This window comes from Doryrhamphus excisus, linkage group LG14 (assembly GCF_037039965.1).
Source record: "Doryrhamphus excisus strain RoL-2023G ecotype Guam linkage group LG14, RoL_Dexc_Guam_v1.1, whole genome shotgun sequence".
NCBI classification, from domain to species: Eukaryota; Metazoa; Chordata; class Actinopteri; order Syngnathiformes; family Syngnathidae; genus Doryrhamphus; species Doryrhamphus excisus.
Genome location: NC_136370.1, coordinates 18,737,025 through 18,764,314, shown reverse-complemented (window position 1 = coordinate 18,764,314; position 27,290 = coordinate 18,737,025). Strand labels below are relative to the sequence as shown.

The window sequence follows — 27,290 nt, the reverse complement described above, 5'->3', positions numbered from 1 at the left end:
AGAACATGATGTCGAGAATAAGGCATAAGAACCTTTTGCACAGGTCTGGGATGATGCTCACGCCGAGGCGCTTAGAATTGCTGAGACTGAAGGACTTGTCTATGTGCCTCCGTTTGACCATCCCTTGATATGGTAGGTGCTAATTAGTGATGGGCAACTTGATTCAGTTCTTATGAAATACTTACTGAAGTAAATGGGATACTCTATTTACTTCTCAAGAGTGAATAATAAGCATGCTTGGGCATATGTGATTTTTTTTTTTTTTGCACATTTGAGAATAATACTGTAAGTTTAATGTCTATATCAGAGGTAGGGAACCTATGGCTCGGGAGCCAGGTAGGGCTCTTTTGATGACTGTATCTGGCTCTCAAGCATTTCTTACCACAATAAAAATTTATTTTTTGCTAACATTTTAAAGTAAACCATCACAGAAATGACTGTTAAAAATAATATTCAAAATCAACAACTTTCTTATGCATTTTAATTCGTCCATCTATATTCTGCAGCAATACGGCCAACCATATCTATCTTTCCTGATGATATTTTCCAGGTCAAACACCAAAACTTGATTATTACTGGGTAATGCTGTAGTCTACCTCGGTCATTGAGATGTCAAAAAAAACATGTAAATGTAAACTTTCCTCCTTTAGTCAAATAGCTAAAGCTTCTGACGAAGATGGCCAAAAGAATGAAATACGTCTACGGAGTACGGTGCAAAACTATGCAGCAGCAGAAGTTGTATTAATGGCAACAAGTATTTGATTTATTATTAGACACTGCGCTGCTCACGAAAGTGTGCTGGCCACACCCCATTGGCGTGGGGTAGTGTGCCTGGTCTACGTAATTAGAGCCCATTATCTAAAACTGTTGGTCTTACATAAAAATGCACACATTTTATTGCATTCAATGTTTAAAAAAATGTATATGACTCTCACAGATACACATTTTAAAATATCTGGCCTTCATGGCTCTCTTCGCCAAAAAGGTTCCCGACCCCTGTCTATATCAACAAACATTTCCTGTAGAATCAAATGAAATTGGACACTATTGAATTGGAATCCAAGGAAATACAGGTCGAATAGGTGCAGATTCTGGAAGATCTCAAAGTTTTCCTCGCGGGTTATTATGTGTAACTGCTCTATAGGAGTCCACAACTCGATACAAAGGGTAGAAAAATGAGCATAATCGGTTAAAATATATAGTTTTGAAGGACATCGTAACCCGCGTATCTGACAACTCAAACTCATACCCACATGAAAAAACACAGATTAAGTATAAAATACATAGCAACACTCAATCTTCCAGCATTTAGAAACAAAAGTACAAGTCTGGTATTAATGGGAAAATGGGACCCACTTGGTCCCCTATTATTCCCCTTTTTTACCCTTTTTGAAGTGAAGAACGCCACGTTGGTTCTGTTGAAGAAGCCATCTGTTTTGTTCAGTATATTGCGTTATTTTGCTCTAAAATAATAAATGGTTGAATAATTTGTTCCCTATCTATTCATATTACTTCCAAACCTGCATTTCGATTCAAACAGTATTAGAATAATTGTAGACAAAAATAAAATCTACAATGCCCGTAGGGGTTGTCAAACAGAAGGCTAAGACGTGAATGTGTTTTTCTTCATCTCAGTAACAGTACTCACTCATGAGCTGACATTAATTTGACAGATCAAATATTAACGTTAGGTTTAGGCAGACTTTATTGAACCACAAAGGAAATTGCTTGACGACAGTAGTTCCAGAATAAAATTGAATGCAATGTGAATGTGAATTATCTTTGACAGACTGGTACTGTAGAGCTGGATAGCGTATGAAATAAATGGAGTCCTGTAGCGTCGACTATGGGAACAGAACTGGAGGAGCACTGAGGCCAGATGGGGTGGGCTTCTTGGGGGCGTCGGCACTATGCAGAATGTTTTTCATAGTACCGTTATCCTTTGCCAGAGTTTCACATTTACAGATTGGGGAAAAGACTGTCTAAACACCATGTGGTTAAGTAGTGGCATGTCTAATTAAGAAAAAAAATGTAATGTCAACACTTTGCCAGTCAAACTACTATCAGCTCAGTTGTTGCTGCAATTTAAAACACACTGTTGACATTTTAGCTTTCTGTTTGCCAAAACCTCCCGGCATGGTGAATTTCATTTTCACTTCAATTTAAGTAGCAAACAAATTAGGTGGAGCAAAATAAACATGTTCAAATCTCTTTTTGTGCTTCTCTGTGTGGGATTTCTCCAGTTTCCTCCCACATTCCAAAAACATGCTAGGTTAATTAGCGAAATTCCAAATTGTCCATAGGTATGAATGTGAGTGTGAATGGTTGTTTGTCTATATGTGCCCTGTGATTGGCTGGCCACCAGTCCAGAGTGTACCCCGCCTTTCGCCCGAAGACAGCTGGGATAGGCTCCAGCATACCCGAAACCTTAGTGAGGATAAGCGGTAGAAAATGAATGAATGAATGTTTACAACCGGGATGAGTGATTAGCGTGCAGGCCTCACAGCTAGAACACCCGAGTTCAATTCCACCCACTGTGTGGAGTTTGTATGTTCTCCCCATGCATGCGTGGGTTTTCTCCGGCTACTCCGGTTTCCTCCCACATTCCAAAAACATGCTAGGTTAATTAGCGAAATTCCAAATTGTCCATAGGTATGAATGTGAGTGTGAATGGTTGTTTGTCTATATGTGCCCTGTGATTGGCTGGCCACCAGTCCAGGGTGTACCCCGCCTCTCGCCCCAAGAAGACAGCTGGGATAGGCTCCAGCATACCCCTGCGACCCGAGTGAGGATAAGCGGCATAGAAAATGGATGGATCATGCAAACATTCCAGTTATGGCAAACGGGGAATAATCTTTCAGCCTACTTTACTGTATTTTTCTCAGTAAAATTTTTTTGAACATTTTCCCATTGAAAAAAAATGGTCTCAAAATTACGTTGACAATAATATCGTTAATCGGCAATAATTTGTTGATCAGTTATCGTCCAGCAAAGTGTATTATGGTGACGGGCCTACAGTTCACGGAATAAAAGCGATGCTAAACAGCACATGAATGCTGATGATTTTAATTAGCATGTGTTTGACTGTCAGTGAGTCGAAAAGCCGGATAACTACTAGAACGTGAATTGTCAAACAGAGAAATACGTCAAACACTGTATAAATATTTTAGAGGGCTAATAACGGCATACGTGTTTTAAAAATAAAGGATTGTCAATATTTGAGCAATCAAATTAATGTCAGCTGAAAGGTGATTACTGTTTATAACTTGAAGGAAAAACTCAGTCGTGTTTGACAACCCCCTACGGGCGTTGTAAAGTTTATTTGAATTAAATAAATGTTTGGAAGTAATATGAATATGATACAATATGAAACAAATTTTTAATTAATTAATTAATTGTTTTTGCTGAGTCCACCGAATACAACAGATGACTCCTTCTGACACAAATCATATATCAGTATTTTGACAGTTACTTTGGTACCCATTATGTCATTGGATGCTCATATCAGCTCGTACTTTGGTACGTGACAAAAAAATAAATCATTTAAAATTAAAAAAACAAAAAAAAAAATCTTAGACTATATTAGGAAAGCAGGAAGTGAACAACAGTTACTGACTGTAAAAGTACCAGATGGAGGGGTCGGATTTAATAAGCTTTGCTTCTTCCTAAAAAAACATTTTTAAAGAAAAAATAAAATAAAAAAAATAAACTGTATTATGGAAAGCAGGAAGTGAACAAATGTAACAGTTAGTGATTGTAAAAGTACCAGATGGAGGGGTAGGATTTAATAAGCTTTGCTTCTTCCTACTCCTTTTGGACATGTGGAACTGTGAACTGATTATGGGATGCACTCAATTGTAATCTGATGCATGTTCAAATGGAATAAAACCATTAAAAAATATTTAAAAAAATATATAAAAAAATAAAAACAATTTTTTTCTTATTTTTAAATTAAATTAAAAAAATTACATTTTAAAAATGATATTTTAGAAAGACAGGAAGTGAACAAATGTAACAGTTAGTGATTGTAAAAGTACCAGATGGAGGGGTAGGATTTAATAAGCTTTGCTTCTTCCTACTCCTTTTGGACATGTGGAACTGGGAACTGATTATGTGATGCATTCAATTGTAATCTGATGCATGTTCAAATGAAATTAAACCATTACCATTACCATTACCAATCATGGCCTGGATCAAATCGTCATTCTCTCCTTCAGTTAACAACGCCAATGATGCTATTTATTTTATACTTCATATGTATTTTTTTTTAATTTTTATTTTAGCATGGGCTTCATTTGTGGACACAAAACTACGCCAAGCTAAAACCCGATTGTACAATATTGATACACAAGTATCGGTGATCCATTTGACCTAGATTTGTATTCCTCTTTTCATTGATGCAACAAGGCAGGGCAATGCCAGTGTGATCACAGAGGCTGCAAGGACCCTGGGTCCAAGCGTCAAGCCTGGAGCAGTGTTGGTATCTGTGGGTGGAGGGGGGCTCCTCTGCGGCGTCGTCCAGGGCCTGAAGGACGTAGGCTGGGTGGATGTTCCCATCATTGCCATGGAGACCGTCGGGGCCGACTGTTTGAATGCTTCCGTTAAGGCCGGGAGGATGGTCACCTTGGATGACATCACCAGGTCCAATTCCTTATCTTGGCAATGTAACACGTTAGCACTGTAGCTCGGCTTTAAAATAGCACGTTTGCGTTTTATCGCTCCACAGCGAAGCCACGTGTCTTGGGGCAAAGACGGCCTGCAGGAAAGCGTTTGAGTACACTCAAAGTCATGAAGTCACAATCATTTCGGAACTGGTGACTGACGAGCAGGCGCTTGGTGCCGTGGAGACATTCCTGGGTGAGTGTTTCTTCTCATTATTGGAAAAAGCGTTTTCAGATGGTTGTCATTTTGCTGTATTAGCCTTCCTCTTGTGTTAGCTTGCTGGTATCATCTCTTATGTTAACGGGTCGGTTTTGACCCATGTATTAAATTAGCTATAAAATACACAATAAGCTACCATCACATTTGCTTCTCATGTCTTGGTTACCATCTTAGGCTTCCTCATCCATGAAAATGTTGCTTTTAATACTTTTGGTGTGGGCATGTAGGCCTTTTTTTGTCACTATACCCCTCCATTTCTATTTCCATAAATGGTCAAAATGAACCTCAAAAGAATCATATTCATAAATTGAAGGTTCTTTTATTACCTGGCTATTACTGAGGGCTATAGAACATATCTCTTAAATCAATTAGTTGTATTTATTTTCTCATTTTAGTATTAATCACTAAAGAAACATCGATGGTGTTGGGGTGAATTTTTACTCATATATATTCATGTCAAGAAAAGGTATAAAAAGTTATTGTTTTTCAGCAACAGAACTTTAGTATAAAGTGAAATGAAAAAGCAGACCAGGTCCAGATCTTGGTTCACTGTACTTCTTGCCATTCTTTCCATGATCCAAATTGTAAATGTGAAATCAGCCAGTAATCATCATTATTATTATTAATATAACAATTATATTATAATATTAATCATTAATATTATTAATAAAATAATAATATATTATAATATTAATCATTATTAATATTATTATTATTATTCAATTATTATTTCATTATATTATAATAATAATCATTATCATTATCAATACAAAAATTATATAATAATAATAATAACCATCATTAATTATTTATAATAATAATAATAATTATTGTTAGCATTATTATTATTAATATAATAATTATTATGTTATATAATAATCATTATTATTAATATAATAATTATATAATAATAATAAGTGCTATGAGAACGCAGCATTTTGTCTATGTACTGTTTATAGGACTAAGGTGGGCCTTCAATTATTCAATTATTATTTCATTATATAATAATAATAATAATAATTGCCATTATTAATACAAAAATGATTATATAATAATAATAATAATAATTAATTATTTATAATAATAATAATTATTGTTATTATTATTATTAATATAATAATTAGTATATTATTATAAGGACAATTATTATTAATGTAAATATCATATAAAATAATAATAATAATAACAATAATAATTATTATAAATAATTAATTATTATTATTTAATCATTTTTGTATTAATAATGGCAATTATTATTATTATAATATAAATATATGAAAAAGTTTTATTGTTTTTCAGCAACAGAACTTTAGTATAAAGTGAAATGAAAAAGCCATTCTTGCCATTCTTTCCATGATCCAAATTGTAAATGTTGAAATAATCCATCAATCAAATGGGTGAATTCACCTCACATGTCTGGACCTTGTTTTTCTGCTGGTATACTGGAAAAGCGGTGATGAAAATGAGAATCCCCTGAAGCTTCCATGATGAGAAGAGGAGCTGCTTGTCATTGTGTTGGATAATTGTACACTTATGATTTCAGTTGTGGCTCAAAATATTGCTTTATAGTCATATTATTATAACCGGGTCCAAACGATACAATGGTCATAATTTGGGTCTACTGTGCATCTGTTAGATGAGGAGCGTGTCCTGGTGGAGTTGGCCTGCGGAGCAGCTCTAGCAGCTGTCTACAGTGGGCTCGTGCAGAGACTACAGGCTGAAGGTGCTGAAGGTGCTGCTGCATTCCAACAATAAGAGGTGATATCATGACAGGATTTTTTGTCCCACTCGTTTCAGGTCGCCTACCTGTTCACTTGGGCCCCCTGCTGGTAATTGTGTGCGGAGGCAGCAACATTGACATGGAGGAACTATCCATGCTCAAACACAAACTGGAGGCCATATAAACACAGTAATATTAAGAGCTATAAATAGGCATGTGGATAAGCATATGCAATATGCACATGAGCGTATCAGGGAACCCATTTCTTGTTTTTCAAAATATTATATGGCAGGGCCCACAGCTAGGAGACCCGAGTTCAATTCCACCCTCAGCTATCTCTATGTGGATTTTGCATGTTCTCCCCGCCGGCTTTCTCCCTCATTCTAAAAACATGCTAGGTTAATTAGCCACTCCAAATTCTCCATTGGTATGAATGTGAGTGTGAATGGTTGTTTGTCTATATGTGCTCTGTGATTGGCTGGCCACCAGTCCAGGGTGAAGACAGCTGGGATAGGCTCCAGCAACCCCAGCGACCCTCGTGAGGATAAGCGCTAGAAAATTAATGAATGTTTTTTCCTAGAGGGGCTGCACGGTGGACGACTGGTTAGCGTGCAGGCCTCACTGCTAAAAGACCCAAGTTCAATTCCACCCTCGGCCATCTCTGTGTGGAGTTTGAATGTTCTCCTCGTCATTCCCCGCTTCCTCCCACATTCCAAAAACATGCTAGGTTAATTAGCGACTCCAAATTGTCCATAGGTAAGAATGTGAGTGTGAATGGTTGTTTGTCTATATGTGCCCTGTGATTGGCTGGCCACCAGTCCAGGGTGAAGACAGCTGGGATAGGCTCCAGCAACGCCAGCGCCCCTCGTGAGGATAAGCGGTAGAAAATTAATGAATATTTTTTCCTAAAGGGGCTGCACGATGGAGGAGTGGTTAGTGCGCAGGACTCACTGCTAAAAGACCCAAGTTCAATTCCACCCTCGGCCATCTCTGTGTGGAGTTTGAATGTTCTCCTCGTCATTCCCCGTTTCCTCCCACATTCCAAAAACATGCTAGGTTAATTGGCTAATTGTCCAAATTGTCCATAGGTATGAATGTGAGTGTGAATGGTTGTTTGTCTATAAGTGCCCTGTGATTGGCTGGCCACCAGCATTTAAGATTTAATTTAATAGACATAGAGACTTGTGTGATTTGATCATGTGATTTGCTGTAGTTCCGGTGCTGGGGGAGCTGGGTGGTGGGCTGACAGGAAGTGATATTTTAGCTTGGTGTGGGTTGCAGCTGCAACGGTAGACTGTGATTTTATTCGATATTTACGAGGGATTATTGTGCCCATTAAGAGAGAGAAGTCAAACCTGCAATAAAAACCTGTTCAGGGGATTAAAGTCTGGTGCTTGTGTGTCTCTGCGATCATTACAGTAACATGACTGACACCTAGTGACAAGTTTAGAATACTACATATCTTCAACATCTTAAATGCATTTTCTGAATGCCTTATGTTAGTTTATTTAGCCATTTTTGTGCTTGAAAAAAGCTTTATTTAAGCCAAAAATATGTATATATATAAGTACTGTATATACGTAGATACAGGGCAGTTTCACACATTTTCGTGTGTGTGTGTGGGGGGGGGGGGGGGGGGTTGTGGGTTGCATGCTCTGAGCAGGAAGAGTGTGAGCTATAGTACCTTTGAATGCTAGCGCCCCCACTGCATTATCTAATCATGACAGACAGGATAGTAATTTACTGGAAGTGCATTTTTAACAGGCCGCCCACCACAGCACAGACCCGGGCAAACCACGGGCTCCAGGGCACCTAGACCCCCCCCCCCCCCCCCCCCCCCAGAAAAGGCCCTCCCAGCAACCCCAACACAAGACCCCCATTGTCAATAATACCCACAATGCCGCCGTCTGGTTATTGGTATTTTTAAAATATGAATTACCAGGTGTTCCCACAGGGTGGCGTAACAGTCCACCAGTCCACTATTCTGGACTTCTCACCGCCGGTTAGGAGACTTGCATTGCCCCTGGTCACTCAGTCTCTCCTTTCGATTTTAGGAAACCACACCCGAATATACTGGATCTCTATCTACTCTATTGATGACAGTACATAGACTATTGATGACAGTACATAGACTATTGATGACAGTTGGTAGACTATTGATGACAGTACATAGACTATTGATGACAGTAGGTAGATTATTGATGACAGTAGGTAGACTATTGATGACAGTAGGTAGACTATTGATGACAGTACATAGACTATTGATGACAGTAGGTAGATTATTGATGACAGTAGGTAGACTATTGATGACAGTACGTAGACTATTGATGACAGTACATAGACTATTGATGACAGTAGGTAGACTATTGATGACAGTACATAGACTATTGATGACAGTAGGTAGACTATTGATGACAGTAGGTAGACTATTGATGACAGTAGGTAGATTATTGATGACAGTAGGTAGACTATTGATGACAGTAGGTAGACTATTGATGACAGTACATAGACTATTGATGACAGTAGGTAGATTATTGATGACAGTAGGTAGACTATTGATGACAGTAGGTAGACTATTGATGACAGTACGTAGACTATTGATGACAGTAGGTAGACTATTGATGACAGTAGGTAGACTATTGATGACAGTAGGTAGACTATTGATGACAGTACATAGACTATTGATGACAGTAGGTAGATTATTGATGACAGTAGGTAGACTATTGATGACAGTACGTAGACTATTGATGACAGTACATAGACTATTGATGACAGTAGGTAGACTATTGATGACAGTAGGTAGACTATTGATGACAGTAGGTAGACTATTGATGACAGTAGGTAGACTATTGATGACAGTACGTAGACTATTGATGACAGTAGGTAGATTATTGATGACAGTAGGTAGACTATTGATGACAGTAGGTAGACTATTGATGACAGTACATAGACTATTGATGACAGTAGGTAGATTATTGATGACAGTAGGTAGACTATTGATGACAGTAGGTAGACTATTGATGACAGTAGGTAGACTATTGATGACAGTTGGTAGACTATTGATGACAGTAGGTAGACTATTGATGACGGTACGTAGACTATTGATGACAGTAGGTAGACTATTGATGACGGTAGGTAGACTATTGATGACGGTAGGTAGACTATTGATGACGGTAGGTAGACTATTGATGACGGTAGGTAGACTATTGATGACGGTAGGTAGACTATTGATGACGGTACGTAGACTATTGATGACAGTAGGTAGACTATTGATGACAGTAGGTAGACTATTGATGACGGTACGTAGACTATTGATGACGGTAGGTAGACTATTGATGACAGTTGGTAGACTATTGATGACAGTACATAGACTATTGATGACAGTACATAGACTATTGATGACAGTAGGTAGACTATTGATGACAGTAGGTAGACTATTGATGACAGTAGGTAGACTATTGATGACAGTACGTAGATTATTGATGACAGTAGGTAGACTATTGATGACGGTAGGTAGACTATTGATGACAGTAGGTAGACTATTGATGACGGTACGTAGACTATTGATGACGGTAGGTAGACTATTGATGACGGTAGGTAGACTATTGATGACAGTTGGTAGACTATTGATGACAGTACATAGACTATTGATGACAGTAGGTAGACTATTGATGACAGTACATAGACTATTGATGACAGTTGGTAGACTATTGATGACAGTACATAGACTATTGATGACAGTACATAGACTATTGATGACAGTAGGTAGACTATTGATGACAGTAGGTAGACTATTGATGACAGTACATAGACTATTGATGACAGTTGGTAGACTATTGATGACAGTAGGTAGACTATTGATGACAGTAGGTAGACTATTGATGACAGTTGGTAGACTATTGATGACAGTAGGTAGACTATTGATGACAGTACATAGACTATTGATGACAGTAGGTAGACTATTGATGACAGTTGGTAGACTATTGATGACAGTAGGTAGACTATTGATGACAGTACGTAGATTATTGATGACAGTAGGTAGACTATTGATGACAGTAGGTAGACTATTGATGACAGTAGGTAGACTATTGATGACAGTAGGTAGACTATTGATGACAGTACGTAGATTATTGATGACAGTAGGTAGACTATTGATGACAGTAGGTAGACTATTGATGACAGTACGTAGATTATTGATGACAGTAGGTAGACTATTGATGACAGTAGGTAGACTATTGATGACAGTACATAGACTATTGATGACAGTAGGTAGATTATTGATGACAGTAGGTAGACTATTGATGACAGTAGGTAGACTATTGATGACAGTAGGTAGACTATTGATGACAGTACATAGACTATTGATGACAGTAGGTAGATTATTGATGACAGTAGGTAGACTATTGATGACAGTACGTAGACTATTGATGACAGTACATAGACTATTGATGACAGTAGGTAGACTATTGATGACAGTACATAGACTATTGATGACAGTAGGTAGACTATTGATGACAGTAGGTAGACTATTGATGACAGTAGGTAGATTATTGATGACAGTAGGTAGACTATTGATGACAGTAGGTAGACTATTGATGACAGTACATAGACTATTGATGACAGTAGGTAGATTATTGATGACAGTAGGTAGACTATTGATGACAGTAGGTAGACTATTGATGACAGTACGTAGACTATTGATGACAGTAGGTAGACTATTGATGACAGTAGGTAGACTATTGATGACAGTAGGTAGACTATTGATGACAGTACATAGACTATTGATGACAGTAGGTAGATTATTGATGACAGTAGGTAGACTATTGATGACAGTACGTAGACTATTGATGACAGTACATAGACTATTGATGACAGTAGGTAGACTATTGATGACAGTAGGTAGACTATTGATGACAGTAGGTAGACTATTGATGACAGTAGGTAGACTATTGATGACAGTACGTAGACTATTGATGACAGTAGGTAGATTATTGATGACAGTAGGTAGACTATTGATGACAGTAGGTAGACTATTGATGACAGTACATAGACTATTGATGACAGTAGGTAGATTATTGATGACAGTAGGTAGACTATTGATGACAGTAGGTAGACTATTGATGACAGTAGGTAGACTATTGATGACAGTTGGTAGACTATTGATGACAGTAGGTAGACTATTGATGACGGTACGTAGACTATTGATGACAGTAGGTAGACTATTGATGACGGTAGGTAGACTATTGATGACGGTAGGTAGACTATTGATGACGGTAGGTAGACTATTGATGACGGTAGGTAGACTATTGATGACGGTAGGTAGACTATTGATGACGGTACGTAGACTATTGATGACAGTAGGTAGACTATTGATGACAGTAGGTAGACTATTGATGACGGTACGTAGACTATTGATGACGGTAGGTAGACTATTGATGACAGTTGGTAGACTATTGATGACAGTACATAGACTATTGATGACAGTACATAGACTATTGATGACAGTAGGTAGACTATTGATGACAGTAGGTAGACTATTGATGACAGTAGGTAGACTATTGATGACAGTACGTAGATTATTGATGACAGTAGGTAGACTATTGATGACGGTAGGTAGACTATTGATGACAGTAGGTAGACTATTGATGACGGTACGTAGACTATTGATGACGGTAGGTAGACTATTGATGACGGTAGGTAGACTATTGATGACAGTTGGTAGACTATTGATGACAGTACATAGACTATTGATGACAGTAGGTAGACTATTGATGACAGTACATAGACTATTGATGACAGTTGGTAGACTATTGATGACAGTACATAGACTATTGATGACAGTACATAGACTATTGATGACAGTAGGTAGACTATTGATGACAGTAGGTAGACTATTGATGACAGTACATAGACTATTGATGACAGTTGGTAGACTATTGATGACAGTAGGTAGACTATTGATGACAGTAGGTAGACTATTGATGACAGTTGGTAGACTATTGATGACAGTAGGTAGACTATTGATGACAGTACATAGACTATTGATGACAGTAGGTAGACTATTGATGACAGTTGGTAGACTATTGATGACAGTAGGTAGACTATTGATGACAGTACGTAGATTATTGATGACAGTAGGTAGACTATTGATGACAGTAGGTAGACTATTGATGACAGTAGGTAGACTATTGATGACAGTAGGTAGACTATTGATGACAGTACGTAGATTATTGATGACAGTAGGTAGACTATTGATGACAGTAGGTAGACTATTGATGACAGTACGTAGATTATTGATGACAGTAGGTAGACTATTGATGACAGTAGGTAGACTATTGATGACAGTAGGTAGACTATTGATGACAGTACGTAGATTATTGATGACAGTAGGTAGACTATTGATGACAGTACGTAGATTATTGATGACAGTAGGTAGACTATTGATGACGGTAGGTAGACTATTGATGACAGTAGGTAGACTATTGATGACGGTAGGTAGACTATTGATGACGGTAGGTAGACTATTGATGACGGTAGGTAGACTATTGATGACAGTTGGTAGACTATTGATGACGGTAGGTAGACTATTGATGACGGTAGGTAGACTATTGATGACAGTAGGTAGACTATTGATGACAGTTGGTAGACTATTGATGACGGTAGGTAGACTATTGATGACGGTAGGTAGACTATTGATGACGGTAGGTAGACTATTGATGACAGTAGGTAGACTATTGATGACAGTAGGTAGACTATTGATGACAGTAGGTAGACTATTGATGACGGTAGGTAGACTATTGATGACAGTAGGTAGACTATTGATGACAGTAGGTAGACTATTGATGACAGTACGTAGATTATTGATGACAGTAGGTAGACTATTGATGACAGTAGGTAGACTATTGATGACAGTAGGTAGACTATTGATGACAGTAGGTAGACTATTGATGACAGTACATAGACTATTGATGACAGTAGGTAGACTATTGATGACATTAGGTAGACTATTGATGACAGTAGGTAGACTATTGATGACATTAGGTAGACTATTGATGACGGTAGGTAGACTATTGATGACAGTAGGTAGACTATTGATGACAGTACGTAGACTATTGATGACAGTACGTAGACTATTGATGACAGTTGGTAGACTATTGATGACAGTAGGTAGACTATTGATGACAGTAGGTAGACTATTGATGACAGTTGGTAGACTATTGATGACAGTACGTAGACTATTGATGACAGTAGGTAGACTATTGATGACGGTAGGTAGACTATTGATGACAGTAGGTAGACTATTGATGACGGTAGGTAGACTATTGATGACAGTACGTAGACTATTGATGACAGTAGGTAGACTATTGATGACAGTAGGTAGACTATTGATGACAGTAGTTGAACTATTGATGACAGTAGGTAGACTATTGATGACAGAACATAGACTATTGATGACGGTAGGTAGACTATTGATGACAGAACATAGACTATTGATGACGGTAGGTAGACTATTGATGACAGAACATAGACTATTGATGACGGTAGGTAGACTATTAAGTGATGGCAGTAGGTAGACTATTGATGACAGAACATAGACTATTGATGACAGTAGGTAGACTATTGATGACAGAACATAGACTATTGATGACGGTAGGTAGACTATTAAGTGATGGCAGTAGGTAGACTGTCTATTGATGACAGTAGATAATCTATTGATGACAGTAGATAGACTATTAATTGATGACAGCAGGTAGACTATTAATTGATGACAGAAGATAGACTATTAATTGATTGACAGTACATAGACTGTTACATCTGCACGGAACTGAGAAATGTGAGTTTTTTGCACGTCACACCAGACCTACAAGTTACAAGTTTTCATTTACATATCAGACAGTAAACTCACGTTATGCGTGGGAGGCCATCGCTATGGAAACAAATCTTTGTCCGTCTACATCAGCGGAGAGAGAGAGAGAGCGCCAACACATACTGTATTTGATGACAGAAACAAAACCCTTACAAAACCAGTAATATTTAGGATGATTTTAGCATATACAGTAATAGTTACTGTAAATGTACTATAAAATAGTAATACAGAGATTTAACAAGGTGCAATCCTGTGTTAATATTCAAGACAAACAAAAACTAGATTAGGATAAAGAAAGGGACGTCATCCCAAGAAACCTTAATTCATGTCATCAGTACTTTTCTAATACGTAATAAAATACACAGAAATGTCACTTGCAGTACTGCCTTCATCCTGAAGGAGCTGGAAGGTGCTTGTCACTGCCATCCTTCCATAGATAGAGAGCAGTGTCGACTGGAGCTAGATTTACAAATACTGTCAGTCTGCTGAATGAATGAACTTGACTGCCAAGATGGAGGACTTTATACAGAAGCTCACCAGGAAGTGATCAGACCTTTACAACAAAGTATCAAAAAAAAAAAAAAATTTTTTGTGTAAAAATTTACACGGTGGAATTTACATAGCGGCTTTCATCCTCCTGATTTGAATGTAATCAAGATGAGACAAACATCCAATGACTCAGTCAGTGGGAGTGTGGAGTGGAGTGGACATGACTGCACTGCTCTTGCTTTCTATGAACTGTAAACCGTGACAAGAAAACATCTCTCCATCCACCGAGAAAAGGAACAAATGTGAACAACATAATGAAGTCATAGCTTACTTTACATCGTCCTCCAGATAATACACTCGGTAATCAACTCATGATATACTTCCAACTACGCTCTTAACCTGCTAAATCTGATTTGATAGGCACCCAAATATGGGCAACCCATTTCTATGACAACAGGATAGAGTTGCATTGATGAGTCCAGAGGAGGACATTGGAGCAGAGCTGCAGCTAAAAATAAAACCGTGAAAAGGAAATGTGGTTTTAGCGTGGAGACGCAAGTTCATATGCGAGCGCTCGCCGGTTTACAGCATGCTGACATTTTAAAAACGCCATTTTTGTTAGCGTGTACACAAAATAGAGTTTTCAATGTCCACCAAGCGCTGTAGCACCACATGATGTAATAATGGCACATTACGCAACAATGTAGTACATTTCACCTCATTATGTAATGAGTTATGTAATAATTCTTTTATTTTATTATTTTTTTTAAATTTTATTTTTATTTTATTTTATTATTTTTATTTTACTTATTTTATTTTTTGAATTATGTAATAATTCCACATTGTGGAATAATCACATTTTCTAATACAATTCTTGAACATGTTTGTCCTAAACTAGGGGGAACTGAGTGGGGGTAATAATAATAATAATAATAATAATAATAATAATAATAATAATAATAATAATAATAAATCCTGAATAAAAACACTTGCTGCTGTTGCGACCGTCACACACGCCCAGCTAAAACTCAACTCTGAACCCCCCCATGTCATTTCCTATATGCCTGGCATTGAACTTCCTTAACATTGGAACACATTTACAGGAACACAAGAGCATGAGGATAATAATAATGGTATAATAATATAATAATAATGGTAATGGTTTAATTTCATTTGAACATGCATCAGATTACAATTGAATGCATCCCATAATCAGTTCCCAGTTCCACATGTCCAAAAGGAGTAGGAAGAAGCAAAGCTTAGTAAATCCTACCCCTCCATCTAGTACTTTTACAATCACTGTTACATTTGTTCACTTCCTGCTTTCCTAATATAAGTTGTTGTTTTTTTTTTTTATTATTTATTTTTTTGTCATGTACCAAAGTACAATGACATAATGGGTACCATAGTAACTGGCAAAATAGTGATATATGATTTGTGTCAGAAGGAGTCACCTGTTGTATTTGTTCACCTCCTGCTTTTTTTGTTTTTTTTATAAATGTATACATTTTTTATTAATATTTTTGATATTTTCTATTATTTTTTTTATTGTTATAAATTATTATTATAAAAATTATTATTATTATTTTTTAAAATTATATTAGTTTTGTATGTTTTATTTTATTTTTTGATTTTATTCTCATCATATTTCTCCTCTCTTGTAGAGAAGTATTGGATGACATTTAAAATAATGCCTTATGCATTATTTTAGCTGTTTGAAGATTAACTATATCAGCAAGTTGAAGTATTTATCATTTTAGAAATAAGGAGTTAGTATGTTCTCTGTAGGCGGCATTATGAATTATCCTTACTGGCCTTTTTTTGCAGTACATTTAGCGAGTGAAGATTGCTTTTATATTATAATATATTATATTATATATTTCCACACAATAAGTAAGATATGGTCGAACCAGAGAGCAAATTTTGCTTTGTTCAATATTGAAATATTTCTGGCCACCTTATGTTGTATATTTTTAATATGAGGTTTCCAGCTTATATTTCCTAAATTCAAAGAAGATTTTTTGAATACATCTTTAATACCCTGAGCGCTTCCTAATGGACTGAACCACCCTATGACACCCCCCCCCCCCCCCCGCCACACTTGGAGTAGTCCACTCCCTCCTCCCACCCCCCCTTCTTCGCGCGCTTTGGTTGAAGCCAAACACAACATCATGGCGGGTGATGGTAAGTCAGCTCTAGCAACGTCTCTCCCTTCCTACTCCATTCGCCTCCATTGGCTGTTCCACGCGTGGTTGCCGACCGTGTATTGATACAAATGCCGATATAGCGATAACAGACTGGTTGTGTCGTGGTATAATGCCGTGAAAGTTGCCTTTGGGCTTTTGTCGCCGTGATTTTGCGTGAGATTGGACTCACACGCTGCTGGTGCTGAAAGGACAGTTCCGCTGTTTTTTTTTATCAATGGGTTTAAAATGAACCAAAATTTGTTGTTTCTGTTATAATAATTTAGTTATGCCTCGCAGCGTGTTTATAGTTTGTAACTGTAACTGAAGAAACCACTGTAGCTCTTCATATTAGAGACCCCATTTAATATTTCTTCTCATTATTTATGAGAGTGATTTTTTTTTTTTACTGCTGCTTATGTAACTTTATACTTACTTTTCATGCTTATTTTATATGCTTAATATGATTGGCTGGTTTAATGTATTTAAAAATAAGCACAAATTAAATTCAAAAATTTTTTTTAAACAAATATTAAATATTGTCCATAGAATGTGAGTGTGAATGGTTGTTTGTCTATATGTGCCCTGTGATTGGCTGGCCACCAGTCCAGGGTGTACCCAACCTCTCGCCCCAAGAAGACAGCTGGGATAGGCTCCAGCACCCCCCATGACCCTCGTGAGGATAAGCGGTAGAAAATGAATGAATGGACAAAATCTACGTGGTCAAATGTGGCCCGCAGGACACTAGTTTAATAGTTATCCTCCCTATCCGTGTGGAAGTGGTAAGTTTTTGGCTATTTAAGTTTAAAGGAAATAACTTGAAGGCTACCGTTTAGGTCGCACCCCCCGTGACCCTCGTGAGGATAAGCAGTAGAAAATGAATGAATGTTATTGTGAAGATACCCGAGTTCAATTCCACCCTCGGTATGAATGTGAGTGTGAATGCTTGTCCAGGGTGTACCCCGCCTCTTGCCCCAAGAAGACAGCTGGGATAGGCTCCAGCACCCCCGCGACCCTCGTGAGGGTAAGCAGTAGAAAAAGAATGAATGAATAATAGATATCAAGGCTACACGGTGGATGAGTGGTTAGCACGCAGGCCTCACAGCCAGGAGACCCGAGTTCAATTCCTCTCTCGGCCATCTCTGTGTTTCCTCCCACATTCCAAAAACATGCTAGGTTAATTAGCGACTCCAAATTGTCCATAGGTATGAATGTGAGTGTGAATGGTTGTTTGTCTATATGTGCCCTGTGATTGGCTGGCCACCAGTCCAGGGTGTACCCCGCCTCTCGCCCCAAGAAGACAGCTGGGATAGGCTCCAGCATACCCAAAACCTTAGTAAGGATAAGCGGTAGAAAATGAATGAATGAATGAATGTTTACAACCGGGCTGAGTGGTTAGCGTGCAGGCCTCACAGCTAGAACACCCAAGTTCAATTCCACCATTTCTGTGTGGAGTTTGCATGTTCTCCCCGTGCATGCGTGGGTTTTCTCCGGGTACTCCGGTTTCCTCCCACATTCCAAAAACATGCTAGGTTAATTAGCCACTCCAAATTGTCCATAGGTATGAATGTGAGTGTGAATGGTTGTTTGTCTATATGTGCCTTGTGATTGGCTGGCCACCAGTCCGGAGTGTACCCCACCTCTCACCCGAAGTCCCCCCACAACCCTCGTGAGGATAAGCGGTAGAAAATGACTGAATGAATGAATGAATGCGTCAAGGCAGAAGTCAGCTCATTTGCATATCATATTCCTTGATTTAATTTTAATTACATTGTGTGTGGTGTGTTGCATTTGTGATGAGTACAAGTTTGATTAGATATGAAAGCATCAAAATACGTTTGGTGCAGAATGTAGTGCGAGATGTCACAAGTACTATACAAGTATTTTATTACCGGGGCGCTGCAATTACTTCAGCCTCCCTCTGCACTCTGATGGACAGTAGCCATAACCAATGAAATGCTTTGCTGGGACTAAATGCTTTATGAGAAAATGTTAAAATAGTATTTTTTATGTTAAACTCTTATTGGTACTTGTATTGTATATTTCTTAGTTACCGTTTGAGTGTTCAGTTGTTGTGTGATGATTTTAGCATTCTTTGTAAATTGACACCATGAGTCACCGTATTGAATAATGACCTCCTGTGATATCAAGCGGGCCGACAAGGTCGTTTTGAGTTGACTTATGATTGGCTCCTGCCAAAGAACGAGCCGCCATTTTAAACACAGGTGCGTCTTATACGCCACAACTTACGAGATGTGTATTTTTATTCTGGCTCTTGAACAAGTGTAGTCGTTTGTAATTTTTCAAATGCGCAACAACGTCACACTTTGCCCACTGACCTCTCGGATTTAGCTTTCTTTGTCGCCGTGTGAGAGCATCCATTTTGGGCCCAGACAGCCATTCAGCTCACAGGAGGCAAGTAAAGGACATCTCTTTATAGAAACTGGGGCAGACATGAAAAGGTTTGTCAGACGTCTGCCATCTTTTTTTAGGATACCTGCTTCCTTCTGAAGGGAAGGAAATAGAAAAGTCAGATACTTTTATAACACGTTGATATGCAGTTAGAAAACACCATTACAGTATCTAGCCCATAATGCAGGGGTCTCAAACTCAATTTACTTGGGGGGCCACTGGAGCTCGGGTCTGGGTGAGACTGGGCCGTATCAGGTTTAAAAAAAAACAAAAAAAACACGTTTATTAAAAACAAAAAATTTTTTAAAAAGCTCTGATAAAACATTCCTGTGTTCTCAAATATCTTACTTTTTATTTTTCTACACAAAATAAGATGAAAAATAAATAAACAAATCAAGAATAAAGAAAATCAATTAATCAGTAATAAATAAATAAATATAATAATAATAATAAAACGGCAAATAACAAAAAATTAAAAACCACATATAGTTGGTGGGTAGACAAATGATTTTTTTCAGATTAAAATGAACAAAGCATTATTAGAGCCCTGTAGACATGACAAAACACGACTATAGTCACATTTATACTCTTTTTATTTACAACATATTGCGCAACTGCAGGGTCTTCAGACACATGCTAACTAGAGAGCTAGCGACCTAAACGGTAGCCTCCAAGTTATTTCCTTTAAACTTAAATAGCCAAAAACTTACCACTTCCACACGGATAGGGAGGATAACTATTAACAGTTATTTAACCTTTAACATGAACATTAATCAAACGTAATAATTTTTTTCTGGGTACATGATACCATACAGCATCCATATCAAACTAACATTAAACTTTCATATCAAGGCGGGGGCCTCAAACTAGTGTCCTGCGGGCCACATTTGGCCCGCGGGCCGCGTGTTTGAGACCCCTGCACCAAGATTGAGAAGCCAAAATTTTTTACTTACTTATGTAAATATTACTTAAAATATTTGATCTCTCAGCATTTCGGAATTAGTTTTGTGCCGTAACTTTTCCCTCCCCAAAAAGCATAGGACATATTTTGGCCAAGAGTGTGTGTGTTGAATGAAAGAACACGGGTGTCTTCCTCCCACACGCAGCTGCTGTGTTGATGTTGGTGGTGATCCTGCTGCTTTCAGGCTCGTCAAGTCGAGTCTGTTGCCTGGCTCTCCACTCGGGATTGATAGTACATAAACTTTTGTATCTGTCAACCTTTTCACCGCCATCGGCGAGCTACAGACGACGTACAGGAAGTCACTTTACCAACACGGTGCTGGTGAGGTGGTTTATAATATTTGTAACCTTGCTTTGCTAGCGGCTTAGCTGTTTTATGGACAGTCGTTTATGTCTTGTAGACATTCTGGGAAGTCGGTTTCGGAATTGAATGGTAAATACAATTGTATTTTATGCAGCAAATATAAAGAGAAAAGGACAGGACTCAAGGTTGAGCTTTGAGGTACCCCATATGATAAAGGTGCTTTCTCTTCATTCAATAATTTTCTACCGCTTATCCTCACAATGGTCGCGGGTGGGCGGGGCAGAGGCAGGGTACACCCTGGACCAATCACAGCGCACATATAGACAAACAACCATTCACACTCACATTCATACCTATGGACAACTTGGAGTGGCTAATTAACCTAGCATGTTTTTGGAATGTGGGAGGAAACCGGAGTACCCGGAGAAAACCCACGCATGCACGGGGAGAACATACAAACTCCACACAGAGATGGGTGGAATTGAACTCGGGTCTTCTGGCTGTGAGGCCTGCGTGCTAACCACTCGTCCACCGTGTAGCCTTGGTATCTATTATTCATTCTTTCTTTTTCTACCGCTTATCCTCACGAGGGTCGCGGGGGTGCTGGAGCCTATCCCAGCTGTCTTCTTGGGGCGAGAGGCGGGGTACACCCTGGACTGGTGGCCAGCCAATCACAGGGCACATATAGACAAACAACCATTCACACTCACATTCATACCTATGGACAATTTGGAGTGGCTAATTAACCTAGCATGTTTTAGGAATGTGGGAGGAAGCCGGTTTTCTATTCTCCGACTGCGAATTTGACGTAGCATTAATATGCTAAGCTCTTACTATGGTCAGCTATGGTCAGTCTATCATTGTGGTTTATTTGTATGACATTTTCTTGCTTTATTTTGTGTGAGTATGCTAACGTTTACTCTACTGCGTATCCATGGCGTTGTCTTGCGTTGCCTCCATCCTTCCGTTGGCTCATTTAAATGCATTGTCTTTCCAGGTGGCGAGCGTAGCTGCGGAGTACATGAATTGATCTGCGTCAGAAAAGGTAGGGCAAGGGGAGTCTGATCTCCGAGCCCCTAAGGGGGGCACATCTGACGCCGCCCCCGTTCATTGTGTCACGTTGAACTGTCACCAATGTGATCATCCTCGTCTTTGTGCTAGCTCTGCCTGTGTGTTTAGCCTGCTATTCCTATGCTAACTCAAAGCGTTTGGCCATATCGCCAGGTTGATAACCGAGGCGTTCAAAGTGTGAGTCCACGGCGTTTAATCAGTGCAGTAGGATTGCGCTCCAGAATCCTGTGTGAACATGCGTGGGAGTGCGTATAGGAACGCTGGTGAGAGCGCTTAGGCCCTGCCTGTGAAGTAACGTGGGTGTCTTTGTGATTGCGAGATGGGGTTTGAGCTTTTTGATATTCAACTCGGTAATGGTTCCATGATGATACCACATAATAGAGGCTGCACAATAGAAACGGGCAACAATGGAAAAATACTAGAGCAAAAAGTGGCCAAAATGAATTCATTTGAAACAATTCAGTTCTGACATATTACCTTAAATTACCTCGTTTCTGTCAAAAGTTCAGGAAGTTGTTTGGGTCACCTGCAAATTTCTTTGTTTTCCAAAGAAAAACTCATTTTCATGCATTTCACCAACAATTTTTTTCCATTTCACAAACATTTTTTTGTCAGTTTCACAAACAATTAAAATGAATCAGATGATATTCAAATTTTATTTTTCAATTTTTTTATTTTCAAGTTTAATTAATTTTATTTTATTAATAAAAAATCTTTTTACATTTTTTTAATGTTTTAAAAAAATTTAATGGTTTAATTTCATTTGAACATGCATCAGATTACAATTGAATGAACTGTTACATTTGTTCACTTCCTGCTTTCCTAATATAATTTTATTTTATTTTATTTTTTTTATTAAAAAAATATTTTACATTTTTTTTTTAATGTTTTGATTTTTTTTAATGGTTTTATTTCATTTGAACATGCATCAGATTACAATTGAGTGCATCCCATAATTAGTTCACAGTTCCACATGTCCAAAAGGAGTAGGAAGAAGCAAAGCTTATTAAATCCTACCCTTCCATCTGGTACTTTTACAATCACTAACTGTTACGTTTGTTCACTTCCTGCTTTCCTAATATAATTGTATTTTATTTTATTTTATTTTATTTTTTTAATTAAAAAAATATTTTACATTTTTTAAAAATGTTTTGAATTTTTTTATGGTTTTATTTCATTTGAACATGCATCAGATTACAATTGAATGCATCCCATAATCAGTTCCCAGTTCCACATGTCCAAAAGGAGTAGGAAGAAGCAAAGCTTATTAAATCCTACCCCTCCATCTGGCACTTTTACAATCAGTAACTGTTACATTTGTTCACTTCCTGCTTTCCTAATATGGTTTAATTTTTATTTTTTTTTATTTTTTGTCACATACTGAAGTACTCGGTGATATGACCATACAATGACATAATGGGTACCATAGTAACTGTCAATATACTGTCAATATACATACTGAAATGCTATGACTTTTTACAATGATTATCATAATAGCAGTATAATAGTAATAATAATGTGCTGAAATTAAATATAGAGTTTAAAGGTAAAAAAAAAATACTTGAGACAAACAGAAAAAAAATGTGATTATGAAATGAGACGATGTACTCATGTTGTGTTGTGTAGTTTGTTGATTTTTAATTAAAATTAAAAGTGTTTTTTTTTTGCGTGTGTTCTCAGTCTCTCCAGAGGTGCTGGGATTTTTGACGGCCATCGGACTCTTCATCACGCTCATCACTCTCCTCTTCTGGTACCTCAACAACAAGTCCATGCTCGACAATGCAGGGAGCCTTCAGTGCCTCGATGACTTCAGGAAAAGTACAGAGTTACAAGGTAACCAGGATTCACGTATGTGTACTCCTTAGTGTACTTTGCCTTGATTATTTGTGTGATTGTCGAGTATTATTTAGTAAACGTTTGGTTGTCCTTATATGTAGTATTCTATTCCAAAAATTCAACAAATACAAAGTGAGTGTGAATGGTTGTTTGTCTATATGTGCCCTGTGATTGGCTGGAGATTTGGTGTATCCCCGCCTACCATCCAAAGACAGCTGGGATAGGCTCCAGCATAACCGCAACCCTAGAGAGGATAAGCAGCATAAAAAAATGGATGGATGGATCTAAATAATATTACATATAATAAATATGGGCTGCACGGTGGACGAGGGGTTCACATGCAGGCCTCGCAGCTGGGAAACCCGAGTTCAATTCCATCCTCGGGCGTCTCTGTGTGGAGTTTGCATGTTCTCCCCGTTCGGGTACTCCGGTTTCCTCCCACATTCCAAAAACATGCTAGGTTAATTAGCGACTCCAAATTGTCAATAGGTATGAATGTGAGTGTGAATGGTTGTTTGTCTATATGTGCCCTGTGATTGGCTGGCCACCAGTCCAGGGTGTACCCCGCCTCTCGCCCCAAGAAGACAGCTGGGATAGGCTCCAGCACCCCCCGGCGACCCTCGTGAGGATAAGCGGTAGAAAATGAACGAATGTTATCGTGAAGGGCCCCGAGTTCAATTCCACCCTCGGTATGAATGTGAGTGTGAATACTTGTCCAGCTGCCCCAAAGACAGCTGGGATAGGCTCCAGCACTTTCTGCGACCCTCGTGAGGATAAGCGATGAATGAATAATAGATATCAAGGCAACACGGTGGTCGAGTGGTTAGCACGCGGGCCTCACAGCCAGGAGACCCGAGTTCAATTCCAATCTCGGCTATCTCTGTGTTTCCTCCCACATTCCAAAAAACATGCTAGGTTAATTAGCCACTCCAAATTGTCCATAGGTATGAATGTGAGTGTGAATGGTTGTTTGACTATATGTGCCCTGTGATTGGCTGGCCACCAGCCTGTCACCAATTGCTGTTCATAATAATGTGTTTGTTCAGTATACAATTCATAGTTTAATATCTGTGTATAATACAGTAATGAAGTAAAATTCACTGGAGTCTAATAGTCGCAATCATAACTAAATTGCAGCTTATGTATGTGGAGATTAAAAAAATATTATGTAAATGATTTTCTGAAGGTATTTTAAAGCTCTGCTGCCACTTGCTGGAAGAAATGTGAAACTACATGAATGTTTGTGTTGTGTCAACCTTTTTTTTGGACACACAGACCACATTATAGAAATATAATGCTACTCATTAATTATGTATTGTGTATGAAATTGTGGTTATAAAACAAACTATGTGTTTTACATTCATGCATTAAATAAGACAATCTCTCTTTGCCGCCCACAGAAAAGGTTTACGCTGATGGTGACCGGGAGTGCTCATCATCAGACAGCGAGGATGAGCTGATGGGTCAGTACCAGGAAGCAGTCAGTCGGGCGCAAGGTCTCCGAGGAGCCAACGCGTCCACTCATGTCAAACATGCGGGAAGATTCAGGTGGGAGAGTCGACAGAAGTACAGCCCACTGACGGCCGAATACGACGGATACTGCAGTGACGCTTCAGCTGATGACGGTAGGCTCGTTTTCATCGACGATACCGTCTGGATCGTTTATAAAGCATGATTGAAATCATATTCATAACCCTTAGATGCATAAGTGGGTCAAAAATGACCTGGTCAGGTTGTTTTCTTGAAATATCTTCGTAATGAAAATTTTTGATCATTTCATATTCCAGGTATTCCTCAAAAAACGTGTTTTTGATATCATAAATTTTTTTCTTAAAATTTTTTTTTTTTTAATTTTTTTGTGTTACTACCCCAACCTTCCATAAGTGGGTCAAAAATGACCCGGTCAGGTTGTTTTCTTGAAATATCTTTGTAATTAATTTTTTAAAATCATTTCATATTCCAGGTATTCCTCAAAAAACATGTTTTTGATACCATAAAAAATTTTCTTAAAAAAAAATTTTCAAGAATTTTTTTGTGTTACTACCCCAACCTTCCATAAGTGGGTCAAAAATGACCCGGTCAGGTTGTTTTCTTGAAATATCTTCGTAATTAATTTTTTAAAAATCATTTCATACTCCAAGTATTCCTCCAAAAACATGCTTTTGATATCATAAATTTTTTTCTTAAAAAATTTTTTAAAGAAATTTTTTGTGTTACTACCCCAACCTTCCATAAGTGGGTGAAAATGACCCGGTCAGGTTGTTTTCTTGAAATATCTTTGCAATTAAATTTCATATTCCAGGTATTCCTCAAAAAACATGTTTTTAATATCATAAAATTTTTTCTTAAAATTTTTTTTTTTTAAATTTTTTTGTGTTACTACCCCAACCTTCCATAAGTGGGTCAAAAATGACCCGGTCAGGTTGTTTTCTTGAAATATCTTTGTAATTAATTTTTTAAAATCATTTCATATTCCAGGTATTCCTCAAAAAACATGTTTTTGATACCATAAAAAATTTTCTTAAAAAAAAATTTTCAAGAATTTTTTTGTGTTACTACCCCAACCTTCCATAAGTGGGTCAAAAATGACCCGGTCAGGTTGTTTTCTTGAAATATCTTCGTAATTAATTTTTTAAAAATCATTTCATACTACAGGTATTCCCTAAAAAACATGTTTTTGATATCATAAATTTTTTTCTTAAAAATTTTTTTTAAAGAAATTTTTTGTGTTACTACCCCAACCTTCCATAAGTGGGTCAAAAATGACCCGGTCAGGTTGTTTTCTTGAAATATCTTCGTAATGAAAATTTTTGATCATTTCATATTCCAGGTATTCCTCAAAAAACGTGTTTTTGATATCATAAATTTTTTTCTTAAAAATTTTTTTTTTTTTAATTTTTTTGTGTTACTACCCCAACCTTCCATAAGTGGGTCAAAAATGACCCGGTCAGGTTGTTTTCTTGAAATATCTTTGTAATGAATTTTTAAAAATCATTTCATACTCCAGGTATTACCTAAAAAACATGTTTTTGATATCATAAAATTTTTTCTTAAAAAATTTTTTTTAAGAAATTTTTTGTGTTACTACCCCAACCTTCCATAAGTGGGTCAAAAATGACCCGGTCAGGTTGTTTTCTTGAAATATCTTTGTAATGAATTTTTAAAAATCATTTCATACTCCAGGTATTACCTAAAAAACATGTTTTTGATATCATAAAATTTTTTCTTAAAAAATTTTTTTAAAGAAATTTTTTGTGTTACTACCCCAACCTTCCATAAGTGGGTCAAAAATGACCCGGTCAGGTTGTTTTCTTGAAATATCTTTGTAATGAATTTTTTAAAATCATTTCATATTCCAGGTATTCCTCAAAAAACATGTTTTTGATACCATAAAAAATTTTCTTAAAAAAAATTTTTCAAGAATTTTTTTGTGTTACTACCCCAACCTTCCATAAGTGGGTCAAAAATGACCCGGTCAGGTTGTTTTCTTGAAATATCTTCGTAATTAATTTTTTAAAAATCATTTCATACTCCAAGTATTCCTCCAAAAACATGCTTTTGATATCA

The 27,290-nt window shown here is 37.6% G+C and overlaps 2 protein-coding genes across 13 annotated transcripts in view; both read left to right on the top strand.

Moving 5' to 3' along the window:
- Positions 1 to 27,290, top strand: part of sdsl (serine dehydratase-like) — a 36,240-nt gene that overhangs the window by 1,664 nt on the left and 7,286 nt on the right. For 5 of the 8 annotated variants that reach the window (XM_078796314.1, XM_078796312.1, XM_078796313.1 and 2 more), the window contains 5 exons: positions 44 to 132; positions 4,408 to 4,641; positions 4,727 to 4,857; positions 6,518 to 6,604; positions 6,679 to 7,974. In XM_078796314.1, coding sequence (XP_078652440.1) covers positions 44 to 132; positions 4,408 to 4,641; positions 4,727 to 4,857; positions 6,518 to 6,604; positions 6,679 to 6,785 — 648 coding nt within the window. In that variant the 3' untranslated portion in view covers positions 6,786 to 7,974. Of the gene's footprint in view, positions 1 to 43; positions 133 to 4,407; positions 4,642 to 4,726; positions 4,858 to 6,517; positions 6,605 to 6,678; positions 7,975 to 18,672; positions 18,743 to 27,290 lie in introns of those variants that run through there. The other 3 variants (XR_013629783.1, XR_013629785.1, XR_013629784.1) reach the window with 3 other exon arrangements.
- syt14a (synaptotagmin XIVa) overlaps positions 17,114 to 27,290 on the top strand; it is a 31,480-nt gene continuing 21,303 nt past the window's right edge. For all 5 annotated transcript variants that reach the window (XM_078796308.1, XM_078796306.1, XM_078796307.1 and 2 more), the window contains exons 1-4: positions 17,114 to 17,141; positions 21,814 to 21,861; positions 23,568 to 23,720; positions 25,124 to 25,348. In XM_078796308.1, coding sequence (XP_078652434.1) covers positions 17,129 to 17,141; positions 21,814 to 21,861; positions 23,568 to 23,720; positions 25,124 to 25,348 — 439 coding nt within the window. In that variant the 5' untranslated portion in view covers positions 17,114 to 17,128. The remainder of the gene's footprint in view (positions 17,142 to 21,813; positions 21,862 to 23,567; positions 23,721 to 25,123; positions 25,349 to 27,290) is intronic.